At 42.7% G+C, this 26,598-nt stretch overlaps 1 protein-coding gene across 2 annotated transcripts in view; it reads left to right on the top strand.

The window, feature by feature from the left end:
* Positions 1-26,598, top strand: part of ANKLE2 (ankyrin repeat and LEM domain containing 2) — a 56,056-nt gene that overhangs the window by 22,031 nt on the left and 7,427 nt on the right. For both annotated transcript variants that reach the window (XM_073675853.1, XM_073675843.1), the window contains exons 3-8: positions 581-775; positions 4,179-4,372; positions 10,457-10,645; positions 10,739-10,861; positions 11,691-11,754; positions 20,620-20,792. In XM_073675853.1, coding sequence (XP_073531954.1) covers positions 581-775; positions 4,179-4,372; positions 10,457-10,645; positions 10,739-10,861; positions 11,691-11,754; positions 20,620-20,792 — 938 coding nt within the window. The remainder of the gene's footprint in view (positions 1-580; positions 776-4,178; positions 4,373-10,456; positions 10,646-10,738; positions 10,862-11,690; positions 11,755-20,619; positions 20,793-26,598) is intronic.

Genomic DNA, 26,598 nt, shown 5'->3' with positions numbered 1-26,598 from the left:
CAAGGAGAAACGTTACCCCTTGGATCCCAAACAGGCAGGGAAATGTTTTCTCATAAAAAGAATAATCTGCTATCCCATACTGTAATGTCTGTATATTCCCTTTTTGCTCCCCCCCCCTCCCCTGCTCAGGAGCTGTGGTATGATCAGACCATGTTTCTACACGGCCAGACACAGTCATTACACAGTACACAGCAGAGGCACATTCCTAAGATTATCTCAGCGTGTGTGTATAGATAGATAGACCCTATAATTTAGAGCGGGCAGTCAATTTAGAGGTGGTAAAGGTGCACTGAACTGCTAGGGCATGCAAAGTGTTGACCATGTTTCTTAATAAAATATTTGAATAAAGAATAATTGGCAGTATGAATAAATGCAGTATGCAATGAATTTGGAAGTTAAAAGTATGATTTTATTTATTTTTTTATTTTTTTTCCCCTTTCTTGTGGTGGACTGATTTTTTAATAGTGCTATGTCCCCAACAAGGTGCTGTGCTTGGTTTGAACAGCCAATTTGTGCCAAAAAACTGGCATTAATGAGATCATTGCTTGAGACTAATTTACAGCCCGGCTTCTTGTTTCAGAAAAGATCCACATTTACACTGATCAAAAGGAAGCTCTGCAGATTGTGAAAATGCTGAAAGGCTCTCGGTTCAAAGCATTCCAGTCAAGAGAAGATGCAGAAAAGTTTGCTACAGGCATTTGTGACTATTATCCATCACCCAACAAATCCTCTCTCTCCTTGTCACCTGTTAAACTCGCTTCTGGGCTTCTTAGAGGTAGTAGGCTGTGTCCATTGGTACAGTGCTTTCAGTTTGTGTATGGGTAAAAAAAAAATGAAGATTGTGGTTTTAAGCAGTGGTCCAAAAGTAGAGTTGATTTTTATCCTAAATGTCTAAAATAAAATAAGCCATTTGCTTTTCTAATACTTTAATAAGTCCCTACCATTTCCTCTCTACTCTTAACTACTCTTAATTTTTTGACAATTCTTTTGAGGCCTCTAGTGTGTGCTGGGATACTCAAATAGAACGTCATCAGGGGTGCGGGCACTGTCACAGCTGCTGGCACTCTGAAACGTAGCGTCATCAGTGACATCAATTTCAGGGACTGGACTAGTCCCTGCCCTACAGAGCATGCTTTGTGTCCGTTCCAACTTGCGTGTGATCCCTGCTCACAGTGCAGTAAAGAGGGAATACTAGGGACTTTTTAATACTTTGAACATTTAGGATTAAAATTAATATAAGTCTCGAATCGCACCCTTCAAAGGGTGGTGAGGAATGAGGTAATAAAAATGGTGAATGTTTGTGTTTATAATGCAGTTATGAGTTATTACAGTCAAAGGCTTGGGTCATTGCAGGTAATTATAAATAGTGATGAGCGCAAATGCTCATTACTCGAGTTTGCCTAGGGTGCTCCGGTATGCACAGAGTATTGCGGGTGCTCAAGTAACATGTTTGAGTCCCCATGTTTCGAGGCTGTTAGACAGCCACAAAACATGCGGGGATTGCTTGCCTGACAAACTTGGGCAATCCCTGCATGTTTTGTCTAACAGACGCACAAAAAAAAAAAAAATTGCGGCCGCGGGGACCCGAACATGTCACTCGAGCACCCGCGATACTCTGTGCATACCCGAGCACCCTAGGCAAACTCGAGTAACGAGCACTTCCGCTCATCACTAGTAACTAGCTATCCCCAGGTAGCTCAAACATTGTGTCTTATAAATTAATTAGGAAATGGCTGTTGATTCTAGATAACCAAACAGTCAAACTGATTTTTCCCACATGCTCCCTTGCTTGCATCTAGGTGCTAAAGCAAAGGTGAGGAAAGGGCCTCAGAAGCCCAGACACACGGACTCCTTAGCTGCAAGGAGCCCACATGACATAACATCAAAATATTGTTTTTCTTTATCTTCATAATGGTGTTTACACAATCCATGATTGGGGAATATACTGGCCTCTGTGCAATATCTTCCTGAATCATGGATATATCCCATTCATGGTGATGAGGTGTGTAATGCTTAATGTACAGTACAGACCAAAAGTTTGGACACACCTTCTCATTTAAAGATTTTTCTGTATTTTCATGACTATGAAAATTGTACATTCACACTGAAGGCATCAAAACTATGAATTAACACATGTGGAATTATATACTTAACAAAACAGTGTGAAACAACTGAAAATATGTCTTATATTCTAGGTTCTTCAAAGTAGCCACCTTTTGCTTTGACTGCTTTGCACACTCTTGGCATTCTCTTGATGAGCTTCAATAGGTAGTCACCGGAAATGGTCTTCCAACAATCTTGAAGGAGTTCCTAGAGATGCTTAGCACTTGTTGCCCCTTTTGCCTTCACTCTGCGGTCCAGCTCGCCCCAAACCATCTCGATAGGGTTCAGGTCTGGTGACTGTGGAGGCCAGGTCATCTGGCGTAGCACCCCATCACTCTCCTTCTTGGTCAAATAGCCCTTACACAGCCTGGAGGTGTGTTTGAGGCCATTGTCCTGTTGAAAAATAAATGATGGTCCAACTAAACCCAAACCGGATGGAATAGCATGCCGCTGCAAGATGCTGTGGTAGCCATGCTGGTTCAGTATGCCTTCAAATTTGAATAAATCTCCAACAGTCACCAGCAAAGCACCCCCACACCATCACAACTCCTCCATGCTTCATGGTGGGAACCAGGCATGTAGAGTCCATCCGTTCACCTTTTCTGCGTCTCACAAAGACACGGTGGTTGGAACCAAAGATCTCAAATATGGACTCATCAGACCAAAGCACAGATTTCCACTGGTCTAATGTCCATTCCTTGTGTTCTTTAGCCCAAACAAGTCTCTTCTGCTTGTTGCCTGTCCTTAGCAGTGGTTTCCTAGCAGCTATTTTACCATGAAGGCCTGCTGCACAAAGTCTCCTCTTAACAGTTGTAGAGATGTGTCTGCTACTAGAACTCTATGTGGCATTGACCCGGTCTCTAATCTGAGCTACTGTTAACCTGCGATTTCTGAGGCTGGTGACTCGGATAAACTTATCCTTAGAAGCGGAGGTGACTCTTGGTCTTCCTTTCCTGGGGAGGTCCTTATGTGAGCCAGTTTCTTTGTAGCGCTTGATGGTTTTTGCAGCTGCACTTGGGGACACTTTCAAAGTTTCCCAATTTTTCGGACTGACTGACCTTCATTTCTTAAAGTAATGATGGCCACTCGTTTTTCTTTACTTAGCTGCTTGTTACTTGCCATAATACAAATTCTAACAGTCTATTCAGTAGGACTATCGGCTGTGTATCCACATGACTTCTGCACAACACAACTGATGGTCCCAACCTCATTTATAAGGCAAGAAATCCCACTTATTAAACCTGACAGGGCACACCTGTGAAGTGAAAACCATTTCCGGTGACTACCTCTTGAAGCTCATCAAGAGAATGCCAAGAGTGTGCAAAGCAGTCATCAAAGCAAAAGGTGGCTACTTTGAAGAACCTAGAATATAAGACATATTTTCAGTTGTTTCACACTTTTTTGTTAAGTATATAATTCCACATGTGTTAATTCATAGTTTTGATGCCTTCAGTGTAAATGTACAATATTCATAAAATACAGAAAAATCTTTAAATGAGAAGGTGTCCAAACTTTTGGTCTGTCCTGTATGTTCAATAAGATGACTGCCATGTTTCTCAAGGAGGTGCCTGGGGGAAAAATATGACCCACGTTTCTATATTTTATCCCTTTTCTTTTATACTGTTCATATGTCTTATTTCATCTTTTGGTTACTTTTCTTTTAAGCACTTTACTCCTTTTTGTATATTAAATGTAAAATGAGTTTGTTCCTTGCTGCTCTAAACAAACCTCAACTCTGAAGAGGGAAAGTATAGTTTTGTTATACTGTATATACCAGAGTGCAAGAGAAATGCATATCTGGTGCCTAGGAAAGCTGGGTAACGCATGTGCAGGTGTCTTGGTGGCCCATCAAAACTGCAAGTGGTGGCAGGGAAAGGTATCTGGATGTGTGAACTGGCTGTGGGGTGTGCTTGGCTCATTATCTGCCAATTGTGATAAGTGAGTGTGAGAAGCGGAGTACCCTTTACAGTAATGTCTAAGTTACGTGGGCAATGTTTGTGACAAGAATTATTAACGTATTCATGTATTTTTAGGTTGGTAGAAGAGATTTCTAAATACTTTATTTGAATGCGTAGATGGGTTGTCTGCTCCGGATGTGGAAAGCCTGAACAAGGAGAAGGCGAACAGCTTTAAAAGCCCCAGGACACAAGATTTGACAGCAAAACTGAGGAAGGCTGTAGAAAAAGGAGACCTTGATACATTTTCTGAACTGATCTGGAGTAATCCTCGTTATCTTATAGGATCTGGGGACAATCCAACTGTTGTCCAGGTAATCTAGATTAAATGAGGCCAGAGACCATGTCTACATTTATAGTGTCAACATTCACTTGAGCATCAAAAGATGTTGGTGGTTAGTTTGTAAATGGTGGCTACTCCCCCGCCCCCCAAAGTACGTTTCCTAATATAGGTTAAATGTGATACCGCACTTAATTGTTTAATTGTTACAATTGGAAATATATAAATATTTTTGTGTAGGATTAATGCCTGTAAGAATAAGGTATACTCTCTTCAGTATTAAAATTGCTCCAAGAAGGAAAAGTCATGGCATTGTGGAAATCGCAGGATTGGTAGAAATGTAAATGAGGAACAAAAGTTTTCAAAACTTAAGTATACACATTTTTATATGCCTTGGCATTCGATCAACAGGGTTCCTAAGGAGGACCATTCATCAAGTTTTTCATGCTGAACTGGACACAACATGTATAGTGACTGCAGAGCAGAATAAAACCTTTTTTTTGTTTTTACCTGCACTAAACTATTGTAGGGGGTTTGTGTTTTACTCCAGTGTGTTGCTGATTGGTCAGCATCTTGGAGCGAGCGGTACAGACTGTCTGATAACAACCACTTGGACTTAACAAAATGTAACTCATTAGGTGGCAAATGTTTGATTGTGAATGTCTTTGCAATAAAGAGGCAAAAATGTTAAAATTAAAAGAAAATTAAAATAAAATATAATATTCTCTGCAGCCACTACTATATAATGTGTCCCACTCAGCAAATATTTTGTGTAAGGTTGTGTTTAATGGTTGTCTCAAAAATGTTTGACCATGCTAAACATATTGGTGTAGTGGCACAGTTTATGGGGTCCAGCTACCATTAAACTGCCACTCCATGGCATCATCTCAGGAGTAGGACCGGTAAGACTTTCCCACGTGAAAGCCTATTCCCTGTGTTGCCCACGTGGTCACCAGACCAATCTGGACATGTTGCTGAAGAGGATAGACTTCCATTGCTGTCTTTCTCTGCAGCCATTGAGAGCTGTAGCATGAGGTCAATGGAATATCTGTAGCTGGACCTCTGGCCCATAGACCAATGCAGTGCAAATGCCTTATGGTGATCTGTGTAGACCATTTGCTGCCCTAGGCTTGGTATGTGGCGTTCAGTTTCACCAGCCCTTACAGACTGGATCACTACACGCCATCCTTCTAATCTGACGACCTGTCTGTGCAGAGGTTTTCTTCTGCGCCTCTTGCTATAAGTCAAGCTCTTTGTTCTCCAAACCATTGGGACATGCAACAGTGCTGACATCTTGGATTTTGTGCATTGCAAAGGATTCTTAGTTAAACCATTCTGACCCTCTTAGTTTGTTGCGATTACTGGCACGTCAATTAGCAGGAGGCACAGTACAATTATTCCAAAAGACTTGAACCACATGAAAGGTCAAGTAAATTTGCTAGGTGCTTGAAAATTTGATCATTTGCAGAACTTGATGACACTTGTTTCAGCCTCGATTTGTTTTTTGTGGAGGTGGTTTTTTTTTTTTTTTTTTTTTTTAGTTTTGACATCTGGTGCAGTACAAATATTTTCAGCAATTAAGAACCATATACAAATGAAATGACCATACGCACAGTGTAAGAATAAAGTGTCACCATAGTATATCTGTACCAGATTTCAAAATTGACAATCTTATAGATGTTAAATGTAAAGGACAAATTGCAAGCTAAACTACATTACTATAGCAGTCTTTCCTTGCTGTGTACTGAATTTATATCTTTTTAATCAGTGTTTAATTTGCCTTCTCAAGATGTAAGAGGGGAGTCATCTATTATAGTTAATCAGGATCTGGGTGCCGTACTGTTAAAGGAAACCTGTTGGCAGGTTTTTGCTACCTCATCGGAGAGCGGCCTGATGTAGGGACAGAGAAGCTGAATCCAAGGATGTATCACGTCGATTACTGGGTGCAGCTCTTCTGACACAATCAGAGCTTTAAGGCTATGTGCCCACGATGCAGAAAATTTCTGCAGCATTTCTGCATCTCCCTGGCAGAAAAAACGCATGCAGATTGTGCATGCGTTTTTCCTGCAGAATACATGCGGATTCACATGCGTTTCCGCATGCAGATTGACAAGCGCTTTCCAGACGATAGCATCACTTGGAAAGTGCTTGACAACTAGGTCACACTGTATAAATCCATGCAAACAGCATGGATTTATATAGTGTGAACCGTAAAAATGAAAACAAATAAAGCTATACTCACCCCCGATGCCCCGGCGTGGCTGCAGCGCTCGTTCCTGGATGCCGGCATATCGCGAGACAGAGCGGTGAAGGGCCTGCGGTCACATGACTGTGACATCACCGCAGGTCCTCAAGCGATGCCGGCATTCAGAGAGAAGCCGCCGGACAGGTGAATATAAACTTTGTTATTTTATTCTTTTTTTACAGGTAGAATGGTACCCAGGTCTGGATGAGAGTCTCCTCTCCTCCAGAACTGGGTACCATCCGCACATAGAGACGCATAAAATCCGCTTGTAAAAATGTACAGTCGCGGTTTCTATGCGTCTCAATGCAAGTCAATGGCGGGAGTTCCGCTGCGCTTCCGCAAAATTAAATGACATGCTGCGGATTTTTGTACGCAGCATAAACGCTGCGGAAAAATCCGCAGCATGTGCATAGAACATGCGGAATCCCCTTGGGGACCATGGGGTGCGGATTACCTAGCGTTTCACAAGCGTTTATGCTGCGGAAATTCCGCAGCATAAACTCTTGAAAAACGCTACGTGGGCACTCAGCCTTAGATTTGGCATGCAGCCGAGCTGAAAAGCTTCCCCTGCCTACATCAGGCTCTGTATACACAATGTCCATAGACAGTGAGCTGCCTATCACAGGAGGGGGCAGAGCTGCTGAGTTCCAGCAGTGATGAGCTCCTGGTGCTAAAACAATCATTGCAGGCAAACAAAACCATGGAACTTGATAAGAGAGGCATTGCTAAAATCTGTATTTTAAGATTGCGGCCTTCAGATTACTTAAACTAAATCTGTCAGCAGAGATAGAGATAGATGGATAGATAGAGATAGTACAGACCAAAAGTTTGGACACATCTTCTCATTTAAAGATTTTTCTGTATTTTCATGACTTTGAAAATTGTACATTCACACTGAAGGCATCAAAACTATGAATTAACACATGTGGAATTATATACTTAACAAAAAAGTGTGAAACAACTGAAAATATGTCTTATATTCGAGGTTCTTCCAAGTAGCCACCTTTTGCTTTGATGACTACTTTGCACACTGTTAATTCATAGTTTTGTGGTCTTCAGTGTGAATGTACAATTTTCAAAGTCATGAAAATACAGAAAAATCTTTAACCACTTTACAACCCAAGGTGGTTTGCACATTAATGACCAGGCCAATTTTTACAATTCTGACCACTGTCACTTTGAGGTAATTACTCTGGAACGCTTCAACGGATCCCCCTGATTCTGAGATTGTTTTTTCGTGACATATTGTACTTCATGATTGTGGTAAAATTCTTCGATATCACTTGCGTTTATTTGTGAAAAAAATGGAAATTTGGCGAATATTTTGCAGTTTTCAAAATTTTTATTTTTATGCTCTTAAATCAGAGAGATGTCACAAAATAGTTAATAAATAACATTTCCCACATGTCTACTTTACATCAGCACAATTTTGGAACCAACATTTTTTTTATTTTTTTTTTTAGTAGGGAGCTATAAGGGTTAAAAGTTGACCAGCAATTTCTCATTTTTCCAACAAAATTTACAAAACCATATATATTTTTTTTTTTTTTAGAGACGACTTCATATTTGAAGTCACTTTGAGGGGTCTTTATGACAGAAAATACCCAAAAGTGACACCATTCTAAAAACTGCACCCCTCAAGGTGCTCAAAACCACATTCAAGAACTTTATTAACCCTTCAGGTGTTTCACGGGAATTTTTGGAATGTGGAACAAAAAAAATGAACATTTAACTTTTTTCACAAAAATGTTACTTTAGACCCAATTTTTTTTTTTATTTTCGCAGGGCTAACAGGAAAAATGGACCCCAAAATTTGTTGTGCAGATACCCCGTATGTGGGGGGAAAACCATTGTTTGGGCGCACGGCAGGGCTCGGAAAGGAAGGAGCGCCATTTGACTTTTTGATTGTAAAATTTGCTTGAATAATTAGCGGACACCATGTTGCATTTGGGGAGCCTATGATGTGCCTAAACAGTGGAAACCCCCCACAAGTGACACCATTTTGGAAACTAGACCCCTCAGGGATCTTATCTAGATGTGTGGTGAGCACCTTGAACCCCCAGGTGCTTCACAGAAGTTTATAACATGGAGCCGTGAAAAAAAAAAAAATCAAACTTTTTCCACAAAAATGTTTTAGCCCCAATTTTTTTATTTTCACAAGGGTAAGAGGAGAAAATGGACCCCAAAGACTTTTGTGCAATTTTCTCCTGAGTACGCGAATACCCTATATGTGGAGAAAATACAGTGTTTGGGCGCACGGCAGAGTTCAGAAGGGAAGGAGCACTGTGTGACTTTTTGAATGCAAAATCGTCTGGAATCGAGAGCGGACGCCATGTCGCGTTTGGAGAGTCCCTGATGTGCCTAAATAGTGGGAACCCCCCCCACAAGTGACCCCATTTTGGAAACTACATCAAAATTTTCATCCTCTTATATTGCCATAATATTATACCCAGGCTGTGGAGTCGGTAAGCCAAACCTCTGACTCCTCAATTTCCATGACACCGACTCCACGACTCCGACTCCCTCATACAAGGCTCATGTGTAAGTGATAAATTTACTGTAGCACAGATTAATCCCAGCTAAAAGTCTAGACCCTTAGATCAGGAATAGGACAGACTTTTATAGGACATTTCATAACTTTCCCAAATTCTTATGAAAAAAAATATTCCCACAAACTGCATTGAACTACTGTACCCAATTTATTATATATTTTAGGAGCCGGAGTTGGTCCATTTTATACCGACTCCACCAAAATGGGCTCCGACTCCACAGCCCTGTATTATACAGCACTGTGGACTGACAATTGCTAATTTTTCTCTTCTACCCAGTTAATTCTTCTCGTGATGTCCTAGACCTAATGTGATTTTTAAAACGGACTAGCTGAATCCCTGTAAGCTCAATGTAGAAAGAGGACGTCAGGTTTCCCTACATGACTCCTCAGTCACTGCAAAAGTCAATGGCAGGGTGAGGAGGGAGCACCTGGGTCATTGAAGAGCGGAATCATTTCTGCAGGGACAAGAGACTTCCTGTTTTCTACGTAGAGCAGAGAAAAGAAAATAATTATCTGGGTAGAAAGGCAAAAATGAGCCATTTTAAGTACATAGTGCTATATGATTGTAATATTAAAAGGATAAAAACTTTGTTTCTTTAATGTGATAACTTATTTCTGTCTAGAAAAGCCTTCTCTTAAAAAGAACCTATGTTGCCAAGTCTCTAGGAGTATACAAAAAGACAGATTGTGGGTTCTGATAAAATGGGAGTTTTGTCTTAAGGCATAAAGGAATGAGAGCATCTCTACCCAAAATAATTGTTCGAGGGGAGAAATCCATATTAACCATTTCACTATATATTTCTTTACTTTTTGTTTTGTCTTCCCCCTCCAAGAACCATAACTTTTTTTTTTTTTTTGTCTAGATATTGGCACAAATAAAAATTGCATCCTTATTTATCACATTTGAGTGCCAAGTTTCTATACAAGATCGTTTGCTATTGTCACACCTGATGCTCATATGAAAGAGGTTGCTCAGTATTTGCACCGTTTCCTGTCAAGATGGTGGATGGTCAGGAAGGGTTTTTTCTCCACTTTTTGTACTAAGTGGCCAATGTTCAACTTTTATAAACATGGTCTTCCAATGTCCCATGCTATCTTTGAAAGAATGTTAATGAGCTGTATGCTTGCTGCTACATGGCTCCTATATATTCTCCCTTAGAAGCATTGACGTCAAGTACAATACAGATGCATTGTGCACTTAGTTCTGCTATGCCATACTGGCCATGCATGGAGGTTACTGCAACACATTTTAACCCATGTCTTGTAACCAGGCATATACCTTGCATAAAATCCATATATATTTTTTTTTTATTTATATACAGGAAGGTTGTAGGTACAATGTCATGCATGTGGCTGCTAAGGAAAATCAGGCTGGAGTCAGTCAGCTTTTACTGGATACTTTAGAAAACCCAGAGTTCATGAGACTTATGTACCCTGATGATGATGAAGTCATGCTTCTGAAAAGGATTAGCTATATTGTTGATCTCTATCTCAACACCCCTGATAAAGCGGTAAGTCTCCAAGCGAATACTGCAGAAGTTTGCACTTTTTTTTTATTTTTTTGTTTGTGAAGGTAGGATTACCAATTCTTCTTTTACTTTTAGGGATTTGACACTCCTCTTCATTTTGCTTGCAAATTTGGCAATGCTGATGTAGTTAATGTGCTGTGTTCACATCCTGACATTATTAAAAACTCCAGGAACAAGTATGATCAGACCCCGGAGCAGGTAATCATTTCAGTGTTAATTTTTTTTGCCTTTGCTACACATCAGATGCTGTTGTCTTGAGGGGTCTCTGGAGCAGGCTAACAGGCCCAGTCGTGGTCGCACTTTGCAATCGTTATGCCCCTGGCTCTATGCAGTAAAATTAAAGGGCTGGTGGCCCAATATGTAGTTTGAAACTGCAGCCCACCGGGTATCTGCCCTCTTGGGCAGATGCCCAGACCTGACTGGCATTTGCATGTAACAGCAGCAATTTGTGCTTTCCTCTGATCGCTGCAGTTAACACCTTTTTTAAATTATGGTGTCAACCTCATAATGGCATTAAGTGCACTGCGCCATAGGTGGAGCGTCACAGGCGACCACCATTTTACCTGTATACTGTAATATAGATGGAGACACATACTGTATATAATTGCATAACAATTCAAAAATTTCTAAAAAACGTAAACCCATATTTCTAAAATAAAGGTATGGATGTAATCTGTATTAGCGCACCTTTACATAGATGGCATTAGTTTGGGGTATGAAACCTGACAGGTTCCCTTTTAAGTGGGAGAACAAGGATGATTCAAACTTTTCTACTTTAAAACAAAATAAAAATGTTTGCGTGTCCTTTGGGGACGTGAAGATGTGATGGCAACCCATTGGCACACCCCGCATCGCTCTAAATGCTATGGTTAGTGTCTAAAACCTTCATTGCACGCAGTGGGTGGAGCAACCTTCACTCCTGAGCCGGCTTCATATACTCACTATCCGCATGTGACTTGTGTGTCGCACGCACATCAAAAGGGGTTAACATGAAATGCAAATTAACATTTTTTTTCTCTACTCACAGGTAATATGTGAGCGAAACAAAAATAAATCAGACTTGAAAGAAAAGATCAGAGAATACCTAAAAGGTTAGTGTGTGTTTTTTTTTGTCCTACCTTTTGTCACTTTTAAAAGATTTTCTTAATTTCACCTGGATGCAAATTTAAAGGACAATTCTTTAATGAAATCTGTGCATTTTCTCAGTGGTGTGGGTCACTTCAGTCACACTGGAATATCATTTCTGGGATAAAAAAACAGCAGCACTTTTGAATTTGGGTGGGTTTAGCCACGTCTCATCTTTTCACACCAGCTCCACCCATTTTGGTGGAGCTGCTTCAAACTAACCTGAAAATGTCAAATCAAAATTTATTTTTTTGGCGACTCTTCAAAGCATTTTACGCCAGTATACTGTCGTATAAACTTTAATTACAGAAGCACTCTTGTTATATTTTTTTTTAATTAAATGTATGTGTATATGTGCGTGTAGTATTAATGTATTAAACTACTCCCCTACCGCTGCTCTCTCCGGGATTCAGTGCCGTTTTTCTCCGCATCTGTTGATTCAAGCCCTCTGCAGGCTGTCCAGGTCACACTGCTCTCTGCGTGACCCGGAAGTGGCTTTTACAGTCTCAGTCTATGGAGCGTGAAAGCTAGACTATATAGGTTTACAATGTTGGAGACTTCCGGCTCACTTATAGTGAGCCAGCTAGTCAAAATTGTGGTGACATCGCTGAGAAGCACAGCAAAACTGCACTGGATCCCAAAGAGCAGCCTTAGGTGAGTATATTAATAATCACGCCACACTACATGCACTCCCATCTAGATGATAATATCTACTGTGTGTATATGTGTGCATCTAGAAGCACTCATCAAACTTTTTGTGTATGTGATATCATATGGTACGGTGTATTTACAATTGCTCATTTTTGCCTTTCTATCCAGCTAATTCTTCTCTTTTCCATTAGGTCTATGACATTACGTGATTAAAAACAAAATAGCTGAATCTTTCTAAGCTCTATGTAGAAACATGAAGTATTTTCCATGCATGAGTTACCATTTAGACCAGGTTCACACCACCATATTTTCTGTCTGTGTGCTAGTTGATATTTGGATTGCACTTGGCCATGCAAGTTAATGTATGCGTGGAAATCATCAGACTGCACTTGGATGACATCTGAGTGCAGTTTGAGTTTTGCGATCTCTTCCAAGAGAAACGGATCTCACTATGCTGACACTCTATGCAAATTACACTTTGATCAAACTCTGATCAGAGTTTGATTAATCGGCTGATTTAGTTCTGACCCTAGCCTTAGAACTAAAATTCTACCTAACTGCAAAGTCCCTGGCAGAAGGAGCAGAACAGCTGGGTCGGGAGTTGAAGAGGGGGAGGATTCCTGTTTCTACATAGAGCTTGGTACAATTCAGCTAGTCAGTTTTTAATCATGTGACTTAATGGAGAAGATAATTAACTGGGTAGAACAACAAAATGAGCAATTCTAAGTACTGTGCTATAGAATATGATGACTGCAATATATTAAGAGGTTACAAACATTAAGGAAGTGATTAAAGAAGCACTCCCATCATTCTTGCTAGTAACACTTTTAAGTCTTTATTTCAGCTTTGAGAGATGTCCTAACAGCCATGCAGCTTTTTTTTTTTTTTTCTTTTATTTATATATAAAGTATCCAACAAAAAGTTTGGTTCACAATGTGGCCTGTTCATATGCCCTGTTTTTGCATATGGACCCAATAGGGGAAATCTTCTCTCTCTTCTTATGTGCACAAGGGAGTGGGGGGGGCATTATTTTTTTTGGCCAATATGCAATGTTGCATTTCCTATAAAACTGCCACTGCTTTCTTTATATTCCTACGCTGTATTTAAAAGTCAATTTTTCAGGGTACTGGCCCAATCCACCCTCTAAAATCATATATGTTAAGCCTGTAATCCTGAAACCCCCTGAGTCATCTTGTAGGACTTTGCCAAAGACTGCTCTTTAGTTAATCTCATGCAAAAATTGTCATACACAGACCTTAAAATTTTAACTTATTTGCATATTGTTTGGTGGAACATGACAACCGCTGCTCATTAAAGGGAATCTGTCAGCAGGTTTTGCTACGTACTCTTGGGACAGCATAATGTAGAGGCTGAGAACAGATTTTAGGGATGTGCCACTTATTGGACTGTGCTGTTTCCATACAAGGTTTTATCACCAGGAAATGATCACTGCCTGGACCACAGCTCGAGTGAGCCTTGGTCCGACCATGCCGCCTCCTCTGGTAAGCAGCTTACTGTCAATAGACAATGTACATAGAAAGCTGTGGGCTTAGCTCTCTGGGCTCTGCTGCATCTAAAAACCGTCACAACAGCTGCATCCAGTAAACAAAGTGAAACCTCCCTGGAATCAGTCTTTCTACATTATGCTGCTCTGAGATGAGATGGCAAGAACCTGCTGACAAATTCCCTGCAACAGAAAAACCTGTTTATTGGAAAAAAAAGAGAAAACACTCTTAAAAATAAAATTTACCGATGGATATCTAGCCTTTAAAAAGGGAACTTGTCATGTCCCCAAATGCTACTAACCGGCAGATATAGGGTTACTGAAAGCACAGCTACCGTGGCTAAATAAACTTTATTCCTCTGAGCTATCTGCTTTCAGACACAAGGCTGTGCCAAGAGCAGCTGGTCATTGCTCCATACACAGTGAGTGGTGATTTTATGCAAGCTCCAGCACTTTGACATCTCGAGCTGCCAGCTCACTGTGCGTAGATGCGCTGCAGAGTGCCGAGGTGTTTATAGCTGCCAGTCGCTGTGTACTGAGCAGTGACTAGCTGCTCCTGGCACACCGTTATGGCTGAAAGCAGACACTTCTTGAGAGAGGAATAAAGTTAATTTTCCCCTTCTTCCATGACAGCACCACCTGAGAGCAGGTATCCACCCACCAAGGACAGGAACCTACTGAATAAAAAGGCGGTACCTCTCTTCCGCATCAGTTTTGGTTCCTGTCCTTGATGGGAGCCTCTCTAGGTGGTGCCTCGCCTACCTGATCGTGGGGTCTGGAGCGTGGATCCCGGGATCGTTGTGGCCTGGGGGCCGTGAAGACGATACAGATGGGACCTCTGTTCTTAGCCCCATCTTGCTGGTGCCTGGGTCTGCGTGCAGGAGGGGGCACCTTCCGGGGTCCTCTCCCACGTGCGCCGGGACTGCGCATGCACAGAGGTCCTTGGCTGGGTGCGCCATGTGACGTAGCGCGCTGGAAGTCCGGGCTGCGCACGCGCGGGGTCGCTTCGCGCCCTGGCACGAGTGCGCCGGAAGCCCGGGTCTGCGCATGCGCGGGGTGTGATCACCATGACACATCCGAATTTTTTTTTATATATATAATGAGAGAGAGAGCATGCTGCTGCCGGAAGGGGAGGGGCCCAAAGGAGGTGGAGCCCCCATATGCTTTAAAAAGATGGGAAACAGTCAATAAGGTGGTGTCTCCATCCCCGTCATCATGAGTGGGCAGCAGCTGTCGCCGCCGCAGCAGGAGGAACAGCAGCAGCCACAGCAGCAGCTACAGGCGCGTAAACAGCTTAAGCAAAATGTGAGACAACCGGAGCAACGGGAGTCTTCCCATCATCAGAGCCACAGCAGTGGGGGTCGTACGAGTGCCGGCTGAACCGGTCAGAAGAAATCTCGAGAGTCCACCTCCACCAGATGGGAGCGTTCATGTGAACTGCAACCACCGCCTCCGGTACCCTGGTCTGAACGGCAGTGTGGTGAGTGATCTTCGTGGAAGTTCACCTTAGTAATGTGCTCTTCTCTGTTTGTTTGTTTTTTCTCTTTTTTTCTCTCTTCATTTCTTTCTGGTTGTTAGGAACCTAAAAAGAGTAGTTCTAAGAATAAAGAGTGTGCGTTATGTAAAGTTAGCCTTCCCAGCTCCTACGCTAAGAACCTTTGCTCTGATTGTATCCAAAAAACTATAGCAGAGGAGTCCCCTAGCTTTTCTATGGATTTAAAAACCTTAATCCAGACGGAGGTCAGGGATTCTTTTAAAGAACTTGACCTCGCGTAAGAGGAGGAAGCAGAAACGGGTTACCTCGGACTCAGAGTCCTGTATCGCGAGGGAATCTCCTTCCCCCTCTGACCTCTCGTCTTCATCAGAGTCTTCGGATGATGATGGAGGGGGTAGGCCATGTTTTTCGGTTAACAATACTGAAAGATTAGTCAAGGCTATTAGAGTAACTATGGGTATTGCCGATGCCAAGGCTCCCAGAACAGTTCAGGATGTCATGTTCGGGGGCTTAGATCAGAAGAAGAGACACACATTCCCAGTTAACGAGAGGATCAAGACTCTTATAGATGGGGAGTGGAAAGAAACAGAGGAAATGCCAGCTGCCTTCTTCTAAGCGGAGATACCCTTTTGAGGAGGAAGACGCAGCTAAGTGGGACAACCCCTAAAATTGATGTGGCCATCTCGAAGTCAAAGATCCACACTGCCTTTTGAGGATTTAGGGGCCCTCAAAGATCCGCTCAATAAAAAGGCGGAATTTTTTCTAAAACAGGCCTGGGAGTCCTCAGCAGGGGCTCTGAAACCAGCAGTTGCGGCCACCTGCACCGCCAGGTCTATGATGATCTGGCTACAGCAGTTATAGGACCAGATCAAAGGGAATGTCCCTAGAGATAAAATTCTGTCAGGTCTTCCTCTTATGCAGGGGGCAGCTGCATTCCTTGCGGATGCATTAGCAGATTCAGTTAGGCTGGCTGCCAGGTCGGCAAACCTTTCCAATGCAGCCCCTAGGGCGTTATGGCTCAAGAGTTGGCCAGGGGATGTGCAGTCAAAATCAAAACTCTGCTCAATCCCATGTGAAGGAGACTTTATTTTCGGAAAGGCCTTAGATGACATCCTGGATAAGGCCGTGGACAAGAAACATGGGTTTCCTACTGTATCTGTTCCCCGATATAAGAGCTCCTTTCGGAAGAGGAAATATAATCGGAGCAAATTTTCCAGAGACAAAAGTAGTTGGAGAGACAGGAAGCCGAATAACAGAGGCTTCATGTTCGAGGGTCCATCATCCGAGAATAAAAAAAGGCCCTAAGTGACGGACCTCCCCAGGTAGGAGGAAGGTTGTCCCACTTCCTTCCCGCCTGGCAAAAGATCTCGTCCAGCGCCTGGATTTTAGGGATAATCGGGAGGGGGCTGAAGTTGGAGTTCAAAACCATTCCCAGAGACACCGTCAGGATTTCAGCCCCCAGAGGCCTAAGAGAACAGATGGCCCTGCAGCAGGAAGTACTCGCTCTGGTTGTGAAGGGGGTTCTAGTAGAAACACCAGTACCCGAGCAAGGGAGAGGGTTTTACTCAACTCTCTTACTAATAAAGAAACCGGATGGCTCCTTCAGAACCATTTTCACTTGAAGCTGAACGACCATTTAATTTACAGGCCATTCAAGATGGAGTCGATAAAAATCAGCCATAAAGATGTTGTTTCCAGAGTGTTACATGTGCGTCCTCTATTTGAAGGACGCTTACTACCACGTCCCAGTGTTTCCTGCACACCAACAGTTTCTGAGGGTAGCTGTACAGCTCAGCAAGCACATAAAGCATTTTCAGTTTGCAGCTCTTCCCTTTGGCATTTCCATGGCTCCAAGGGTTTTCACAAAGATTATCCTGGAAGTCACAGCACATCTAAGGGAGAAGGATATCCTAGTCATCCCTTACCTGGACGATTTTTTAGTGGTGGGCCGATCAAAACAACTCTGTGCACTGGCTCTGGCGGAAGTCATGGCCAGTCTAAATGGCCTGGGATGGATTTTAAATTTAGAAAAATCGATACTAGAACCAAAAAAGGTTCAGTCCTTTTTGGGTCTCATTTTAGACTCCGAAAACCAGACTTGTCTTCTGCCAGAGGACAAGAAATTGAAGACCAGTTCTCTCATCTCACGCATAATCCGCAATCCATCCATGACCCTGAGAAATGCAATGCCTCTATTGGGTACGATGACCTCTTGTTTCCCAGCAGTACTGTGGGCCCAGTTCCATTCCAGACGTCTACAGCAGGAGATCCTGACAGCAGACAGACTGCTCAGAGGTCACCGGGATGGAAGAATATCACTTTCAAGTTTGGTAATCAACTCGCTTGATTGGTAGATTTACCAGATTCATCCATCTCTGGGGGTTCCTTGGTCTTTCCAGGTGTCAGATACGACAGACGCAAGCGCAAAAAGGCTGGGGGGCTCACCTGAGAGATCACTCAATACAGTGCCTCTGGTCAGACAGCGAGACGGGTCTCTCCTCAACATGAGGGAGCTGTTGGCAGTCAGAAACGCGGTAGTAAAGTTCAATTCTCTTCTTTGGGGTCAACACATCCGGATAATGTCGGACAACCGAACGACAGTCGCCTATATCAATCGTCAGGGGGGAACAAGATCCCTTCCTCTGATGTTAGTGACAGATCCGATCATTTTGCGGAGAGTCATCTATTCACACTCTCGGCTCTGCATATAAGAAGAGAATGTAAGAGCCGATTTTCTAAGTCTGCACATCTTGAAACAAGTGGAATGGGAATTGAATCCAGCAGATTGTCGGCCGATGGAGACAACCTCAGATAGATCTATTTGCAAACAAACGCAATTGGAAAACCAAAATCTTTTGCTCCCTGAATCCAAAGGAGAAGCCTTTTGCGGTGGACGCGCTGCAAATTCCCTGGAACTTTACCCTGGCCTATGCCTTTCCCCCTCTATTGCTGATTCCTACTATCCTGCGGAATAGACGAGGGTTATATTGATCGCCCTGTTTTGGCCCAAGAGACCATGGTCCACTTGGATGAAGAGCATGTCCCAAGCGGAACCATGGGTCCTTCCGGACACCCCAGATCTCCTCAGGCAGGGTCCAGTCTTCCATCCCCAAAGATCGGGCCTGGATTTTGAAAGGTCACTACTAACACAGGAGGGGTTTTCTCCAGGTCTAGTTGCTACTCTACTGGCGAGTAGGAAGCCGGTGACTACTAGGATCTATGGCAGAACCTGGGCTAAATTTTCTGTCTACCTCTGGTCAGTCCGCCAAAGGGAGGGTTCCTATTGGGGCCATCCTGGAATTCCTTCAGAAGGGCTTAAGCATGGGGTTAGCCACCAGTACCCTTAAGGTACAAGTATCAGCTCTGGGGGCACTATATAATTGCGACTTGGCAGCAAATAGGTAGATCATCAGATTCCTTAAAGCTTGCAGTAGATCTAGACCCATTCCTACTCCAAGGATGCCTCCTTGGGACCTTAATCTGGTTCTAGAGGCGCTAACCAAGCCTCCCTTTGAGCCCTTAGAGAAGGTTTCGGAGAATATTCTCAGCTTGGAAACAGCCATGCTGGTAGCTCTAACATCAGTTGTAGGGTTAGTGATCTGCACACTATGTCGGTAAACCATCCGTTCACTCAAGTGTGTATGGATAGAGTAACCTTAAGACCAGACCCGGCCTATCTTCCAAAAGTAGCCTCCAAATTCCATAGGACACAAGTAATTACTCTCCCTTCCTTCTATCCTGATCCTAGAGATTCTGGGGAACAAAGGCTTCACACTTTAGATGTAAAGAGGGTATTAGTCCAGTATTTGGAGGTGACAAAGGCCTGGAGGGAAAGTGACGCCTTATTCATGTCATTTCTGGGGGCTAGGAAAGGGCTTTAAGGTTACAAGGGGGACCATAGCTAGGTGGGTCAGGGACACCATTGGTTTAGCGTACTCTTCTAGCAATCTGCCAATTCCAGAGAACCTGAAGGCCCACTCCACCAGGGCTGTAGCTGCTTCCTTGGCTGAGAAGGCAGATGTGCCCACTGACATCATGTAAGGCGGCAACTTGGTCATCCCCCTCTACATTCTACAAGCATTACCGTCTTGACCTTTCCTCTTCTACTGATCTGTCCTTTGGGAGGAAGGTGTCGCAAGCGGTGATCCCTCCCTCTGGTGTCTGATCTCTCAGGTGGTGCTGTCATGGGAGAAGGGGAAAAGATTCTAGTTCCTTACCGGTAACTGGATTTTACAGAACCCATGACAGCACCCTATTAATTCCCTGCCCTATATCACTTTTGTGTTTTTATAAAGAAATGTTTTGGTGGTAGTTGTGTACTAACCTATTTTTTGGAGGTCCCCTCATGCTCTGAAACAAAAACTGATGCTTAAGAGAGGTACCGCCTTTTTATTCAGTAGGTTCCTGTCCTTGGTGGGCGGATACCCTCTCTCAGGTGGTGCTGTCATGGTCTCTGTAAAATCCCGTTACCGTTAAGTAACTAGGATCTTTAGTTCCGGTAGCTGCGCTTTCAGTAAGTTGACCAGGGCAATATTTTAATGTTATTAACCTGCAGATTAACCCTATATCTGCAGGTTTAAAAGTGGTTCACATGAAAAGTCCCCTATTTTTTATTTTTTAAATTCATTCATTCATTCATTCATTCATTCATTCATTCATTCATTCCCTTGGCTGCAGTTTAAAGCACAGCTTTGTTTTCTTTCTCTCCCTCCCTGGGTCCAGTCCTGAGTCTCCACTGCTGCTCCCAGTGTCTGTTATTCTCTGCAGTGCTGACATCACTTTGACAGCACAGCAGCCAGTAACTGAGCTCAGCGACTCTGCCAGAGTTGACTGCACGAGCCGCTGAGCTCACTGACTGGCTGCAACTTTTTCAGCCTGATGTCAACGCTGCAGACTGACAGTGACTGAGAGCAGCAGTTTAGACTTGCTGCTAGACCTGGGCAGTTTGAGTAAAGAACAGTTTGCTCTTTGTTTCTTGTTTTATGAAACTAATGGGGTTTTCCAATGTATTAGATTACTAACTTTTTGTGATGCAGGTACAATGTACTTGTAGAACATATGAATTTGCTATTACTTGTGATAACCAATTGAAGAAATCTCTGAATTCTAAACTCATTTGCTAATATAGCTTGCATGGATCTGCACTTCACAATCAAAAATTATTTCTGTTCTCTTTACCAGGCCATTTTTATGTCCCTTTGCTGCGTGCTGAGGATAACTCTTCATTTCCTGTAATTGGTATACCGTGGTCACCTGAGCAGCCTGATATTCTTTCTCAACCACGGTACTGTGGCAGCCCAAAAGATCCATTGCTAGCTGTTAAAGCATTTGCAGGACCCATGAGCCCTTCCAAGGTGAGACTAAAGCAATGGAATCGGTTTTAGTATTAACCCCTTCACAACATCCACTGTACATGTATGGCACTGCAGGAGGTGCGTTCCCGCAACCGCCATACATGTACAGTGTGACAATTGCGCGGTCTCCCTCAAAAGCCAGTGTGAGCTCTATATGAAAGCTGACACCCTGCAGCAACGCCCATTATCTGTGCTAGCGCCAATTTCAGACATTTAACCCCTCTGATACCACTGTCAGTAGTGACCAGCGATGTCGATCGGCATATCAGAGGGAGGGAGTTCCCTCTCTGCTCTGATCAGTACAATGCGATTGCGTTGTGCCGATGGTCTCCATAGTTATCACGGGGCGAAAGGTGGCCTCGGGGTCACCCAGGTACGGTGGTCTGTAAGCTCCTGCTCAGAGCAGGAGCTGATACGCCTCCTGTCTGTGTATGATGCACAGATCTAATGCCCTGCAGTGCAAAAGCCACGTGTTTGTTTGTTTGTTTGTTTGTTTGTTTGTTTGTTTGTTTGTTTGTTTGTTTGTTTGTTTGTTTGTTTGTTTGTTTTTAAAGCTGTGCCTGAAAATGCACCAAAAAAGTCAACTTGTCCCGCAAAAAAAACAAGCCTTAACATGACTGTTAGCAAAAAAATATAGAAAAATTACAGCGCTCAAAATATGGCGATGCAAAACTTTCTTTTGCCAAAGAGAGCATCTTTTAGTGTGTGACAGCAGGCAAATCTAAAAAAATATAAATCTAGTATTGCTGTAATGACACCGACCCGAAGAATAAAGTCGTCTAATCACTTATACCGCACGAAGGAACTGTATGAAATATAATTTGAACAAATCCACAGCAGGTCAAGAATTGGTTCTTTCTGCCTCCCCAAGATCGGAGTAAGGCTCACACACATTTATTCTGCACTCTACACAGAGCGTTTACACTGTTGTTTCCATGTAAATCTCTGAAATACGTGATTCAGACAGAACTTTAGTGGAATATTCCCTATAATGAGGCAGATGGAGGCACTGTGGACGCCGGCTGACCTGTGATCCTGCGGTGTCGGTCTTTTAAAGTGTGCATAAAAGCGTGGTCCAGCACAGTTTTGTGCACCTCTGAAAAGGACACTGCTGATGAGAGGCCAGACTGAAACTGCTGCCTCATAGCAATAGATCCCTCGAGGGTTTCATCTGAATCGTGTCATTCGGAACTTCAGATGGAAACCCCAATGTAAGTTCTCAGCATAGAACACAGGATAAATGTGATCCCAAATGTTATGTAAATGTTTCCCAGTAAAAGCTTCAAATCGATCCACAAAAAAGAAAGTCTCCACTCAGGTGCATTATCCGTGAATGGAAATATCGGGGGCTTCCACTTTATTGGTAGCAAGGCTCAGGAAAAGAGCTATGGCTTGTCGCCTCAGTGTGCCTAAACCGCAGTTAGCATCCACATTTGGCATTTCTGTAGCGATGAGAGCCCGCTTAATTTATGGGGTCCATGTCTTCAGAAGCACAGGCTAGGCATTACAGTGTATGGGCACTACAGTGGCAAATTTGCAATTTTCACTGAGCAGTATACACTGCTAAATAATGTAGATTCCAGCTCACCATTGATAACTCCATCCACTTGGAGCTCAGACAACGGCTCTGCTTTAGCCCAAATGAGTGATGAGCGAAGGAATAGTCCTGCTTCACAAGTAGATTCTTCTTTTATTTAAATTAAATCCATACACAGGACATGGAAAGTAATAACAGGTGAATTTGCGTTAGTATAACTCTCGCATCAACGCGTTTCAAGTGAACATGTGATTAAGGGTGTGTTCACCTGAAACGCATTGATGCAAGCATTATACTAACGCAAATTCACCTGTCATCATGACTTTCCATGTCCTGTGTATGGATTTCATTTAAATAAAGAAGAATCTACTTGTGAAGCTGGACTATTTCTTCTCTTAACATTCACTGCTGCTTGTTTCTGGCATCACAGATGGAGTCAAAATAATCACTACACCTGTAGATAAATTCCCAGAGGGGTGTAATCTCCAATGGGGTCACTTGAAGGGGAATTCTGCTCTTCTGGCACTTAGGGGCTCTGTATGTGGAGTCTGCAAACTATTCTACGAAAATTTGTTCTCAAAGAGTCGAATAGCGCTCCTTCACTTCCGAGTCTCACCGTATGGCTAAGCAGTACTATACAGCCACATATGGGGTATTGACACGTTTCGCAGAAATTGTTTGCATCAGTTGTATATTTTTATTTGAAAAATTCAAAAAAATAATGTAGATAACTGTCTTTAATAATGGAAAGCTGTGAATTTTCAATAATGCATGACGTTTCAGCTTATCCCAAGACTTGTTCACATTTAGTGACTATAAGACAGAAATTTATAAAAGTGTGTCAAAACATGAAATCCACAATATAAATATATATTTAAAATAAAAAAAAAAACCTTTATGTAGCGGATCTTTTAAAGTTCATGTTTAGTATAGGGCACAATCAGGATACATCTAGTGCACTGAGAGGAGAAATATAGAAGGAAAATAAAATGAGGACTCCCAGCACACTTAAGGAAAATAAGCATTTAAAGAAAATACAAAGAAGGGGTAATAACATAAGAGGGGACTATAAACCTACAACCTCGTCAGCGAATGGAGAAAGACTCGCCAGTGAAGAGGAATAGACCGTCACCAGGATAAACACCAATGCTGCTGGCAAAAGGGATAAAGAAGCTTATCTGCTTAGAATGAAATGGCAGCTATGTTTGGTAAGGTGGTAGTACTCCATTGTGTGTATTTAAATAGTGTTTTCCCAGAAGTAGGTAAAAGGGCTGAGTCAACTCGTGTTTAATATGATGATCTCTATATATTAGTATGTTATTTGTATGATGGGATGTGGAATGTACCTATACAAAGAAATTGTCATAAAAAAGGAGATTATGCAAAGACAAGTCGTGCCATAGAGGCGGCGTAACCTGGGGCCATCACTATGGATATTTGTATCGCGTCGCCTAGGGGCTTGTTGGAGTGAGCGGATATCAAGTGATGCTTCATCATGGAGCTTGTCTGGCTGAAGGGAATGACACAGCGTGTGTCACGATTGGGCGTGTCTGGTTAAGTTATATCAGTGATGCGGATCGCGTCACTGCTAATGAATATGTTAATGGCAAGAGTTGCGTCCCGAGAAGACGTGATCCTGGGATATCTCTAGAGATATGTGCAATTCATATGACTGGATGCTGCTTGCATGTCGTACAGTGGTAAGTATATCAAAGCAAGAGAACATGACACATACTCTATGGAATGGGAAGTCCCTGCTAGGCAGAGAAAAAATGGGCACTCAAGTTCATGCAAATACTAAAAATATATCTTTATTGAAAATATAAATGCCACATTACAAAAATTAATATCTATACACAAACGAGTCACATCATGGGAACACGATGCTGGAGACCAAAACTATTGAATAAAAATAGCACCATAAAAACCATGTGACACAGCGGCCACAATTGGTGAGCCTATATATAATGTAGATGAATGAAAGGAGGCAATTAGTTCTACCACCAATATATATGTCCAATTGTATGTAACTTTATCCATAAAATGTAAATATTTTATCCTCACAATCAATTTAAATCTAACTATGACATCCAGAGTTCTAACAAATTATAGCTATTAAAGAACATACACCATATTGATATATTTTTGAGCAATGCCAATTATATGTACCTGGATAGTCACTTGGCCACCTAATGAACCGCTGTAGGCGTCACCCCGACGCACGTTTCGGTAAGAACCTTTTTCAAGGGGACTACCCCTTTGGCTAGCACATGGAGGGCTATGTGGCCCTCCAAAGAAATGCTTCCCCACACCATTACTGACTCACTGCCAAACCGGTCATGCTGGAGGATGTTGCAGGCAGCAGAACGTTCTCCACGGCTTCTCCAGACTCTCATCTGTCTTGTGCTCAATGTGCACCTGCTGTCATCCATGAAGCGCACAGGGCGCCAATGTCGAATCTGCCAATCGCCCTCCATGGTGTTGGGATGTAAGCACAACACCCATTTGTGGACGTCTGGTCCTCATACCACCCTCATGGAGTCTTTTTCTGACAGTTTGATCACACATTTGCAGGGTTCTGGCACTGCTCCTGCTGTTCTTCCTGCAGCTACCACGTGTGCCCGCTGCTAAAGGGAAATGAATATGCCCTCTTCTCCACTCCCATGGGCGTGGAAAAGAATGAATATTCATTCTCTTTAGTAGCGGGCACAGAGGAGCGCTGAGCCGCAGCTCCTGCGGACAGTTCACGCTACTAAAGAGTGCATATTCGCTCCTCTCCACGCACACAGTCCTGGCGTGGAGAGGAGTGCATGTGCCGGCCGCTCACATCGGCGTCTGAGAGCACATGGCAGTGTGTCTTGATAATTGCCAATAATTTCCATCTATTGTCTATTCCATTTGCACAACAGCATGTGAAATTGATTGTCAATCAGTGGTGCTTCCTAAGTGGACAGTTTTGTTTTCACAGAAGTTTGATTTACTTGGAGTTATATTCTGTGTTCCCTTTATTTTTTTGAGCAGTGTACATGAAAATGATTTTGATGAAACAATAAAAATTGCTGGTATACTTTTAACCACTTTACGACCTTGGACAAATCAGTATGTCCAGGTTGGCTGGTACTTAATGACCTTGGACGCATGGATATATGTCCAGGCGGTTTTGCGCTCAGAGGCTGTGTGTGCGCGATCGCCACCGGGTGTCAGCTGATATTGACACCCGGCACTCAGTGCCCGCATATCTCTCGACACTTTAACACCTTAAATGCTCCAATCGATATTGAGGGCCCCCTCTGCCCTCCAATCACTGCACCCGTGATGTCATCGCAGGCGCCCCATTGTTGCCATGGTGACCCGATGTTGTCATGACGACAACAGTGTCACCAAAGCTAGCAAGCTTGCTACACCATGTTCAGAGCATGGTATAGCAAGTTTGTCTGTCAGTGCAGCACTGACAGCTTGTAAAGCATAGCATTGCTATACTTTTTATAAGCGATCAGCCTGCAAAAAGTGAAAATCCCATAGTGGGACGAAGTTTAAAAAAAAATTCATAAAATTAATAACGTACCCATGAATGAGAGAAGCGGATGTGAAGCTAGTTGACATGTGATTGCCCTCTCGATCTGGCAGTTGAGGTGCATCCTGACTGTGCAAGAACAGTGACTGCAGATATTTAACTCAAGCGTGGAAAACTCCTCTAATTACTGGAATACACTTTGGAGTCAAAACACTCACTACAGCCCTTTTTATAAATGCCTTGACGTTTGAAGTTACCAATATGAGGTAACATTTTGTTTTGGTTTTTTTTTCGTTTTAGTTTTTTCATCTTGGTCCCTCAGCAAGTCAGCCAATGTTTTCGAATCCCCCAAATTAGCACCAAATGTGCATGGCACTTGTAGCCAAGCATATAGTATTTCATAATTGTGTGGTGTTTCCTGCTTTTAGAAATACCTCACGTTTGGTCCTAATCCTGTGGTGTTAATTTGTTTGTTTTGTTTGTTTTTTAACTTCTGACAAAGCTCAGGAGTGAAAGAGCACTATGCACACTAGAGGCCTAATTTGTTGATTTGCACCACACTGGCCATCATTTTCAGAGGTTCTAGTTAATTAAAAAAAAAAAAAAATCACCATTTATCAAGGAGTGTAGTAATTATTTTGACCTGATGTGTTTGCAAAATCCATTCTGTACAAATGTATTGAAGCGTGAAAAATTTTCCACAGATATGCCGTTTGTGCCAAATACTTTGTGCCACAGTGAAAGGTTTGGTTTCT

This window comes from Phyllobates terribilis, unplaced genomic scaffold (assembly GCF_046119375.1).
Source record: "Phyllobates terribilis strain yellow unplaced genomic scaffold, ASM4611937v1 Scaffold_1__5_contigs__length_1240528914, whole genome shotgun sequence".
Classification (NCBI taxonomy): domain Eukaryota; kingdom Metazoa; phylum Chordata; class Amphibia; order Anura; family Dendrobatidae; genus Phyllobates; species Phyllobates terribilis.
The sequence above is the reverse complement of the archived record's forward strand: the minus strand, read 5'-3'. Positions and strand labels throughout refer to the sequence as shown.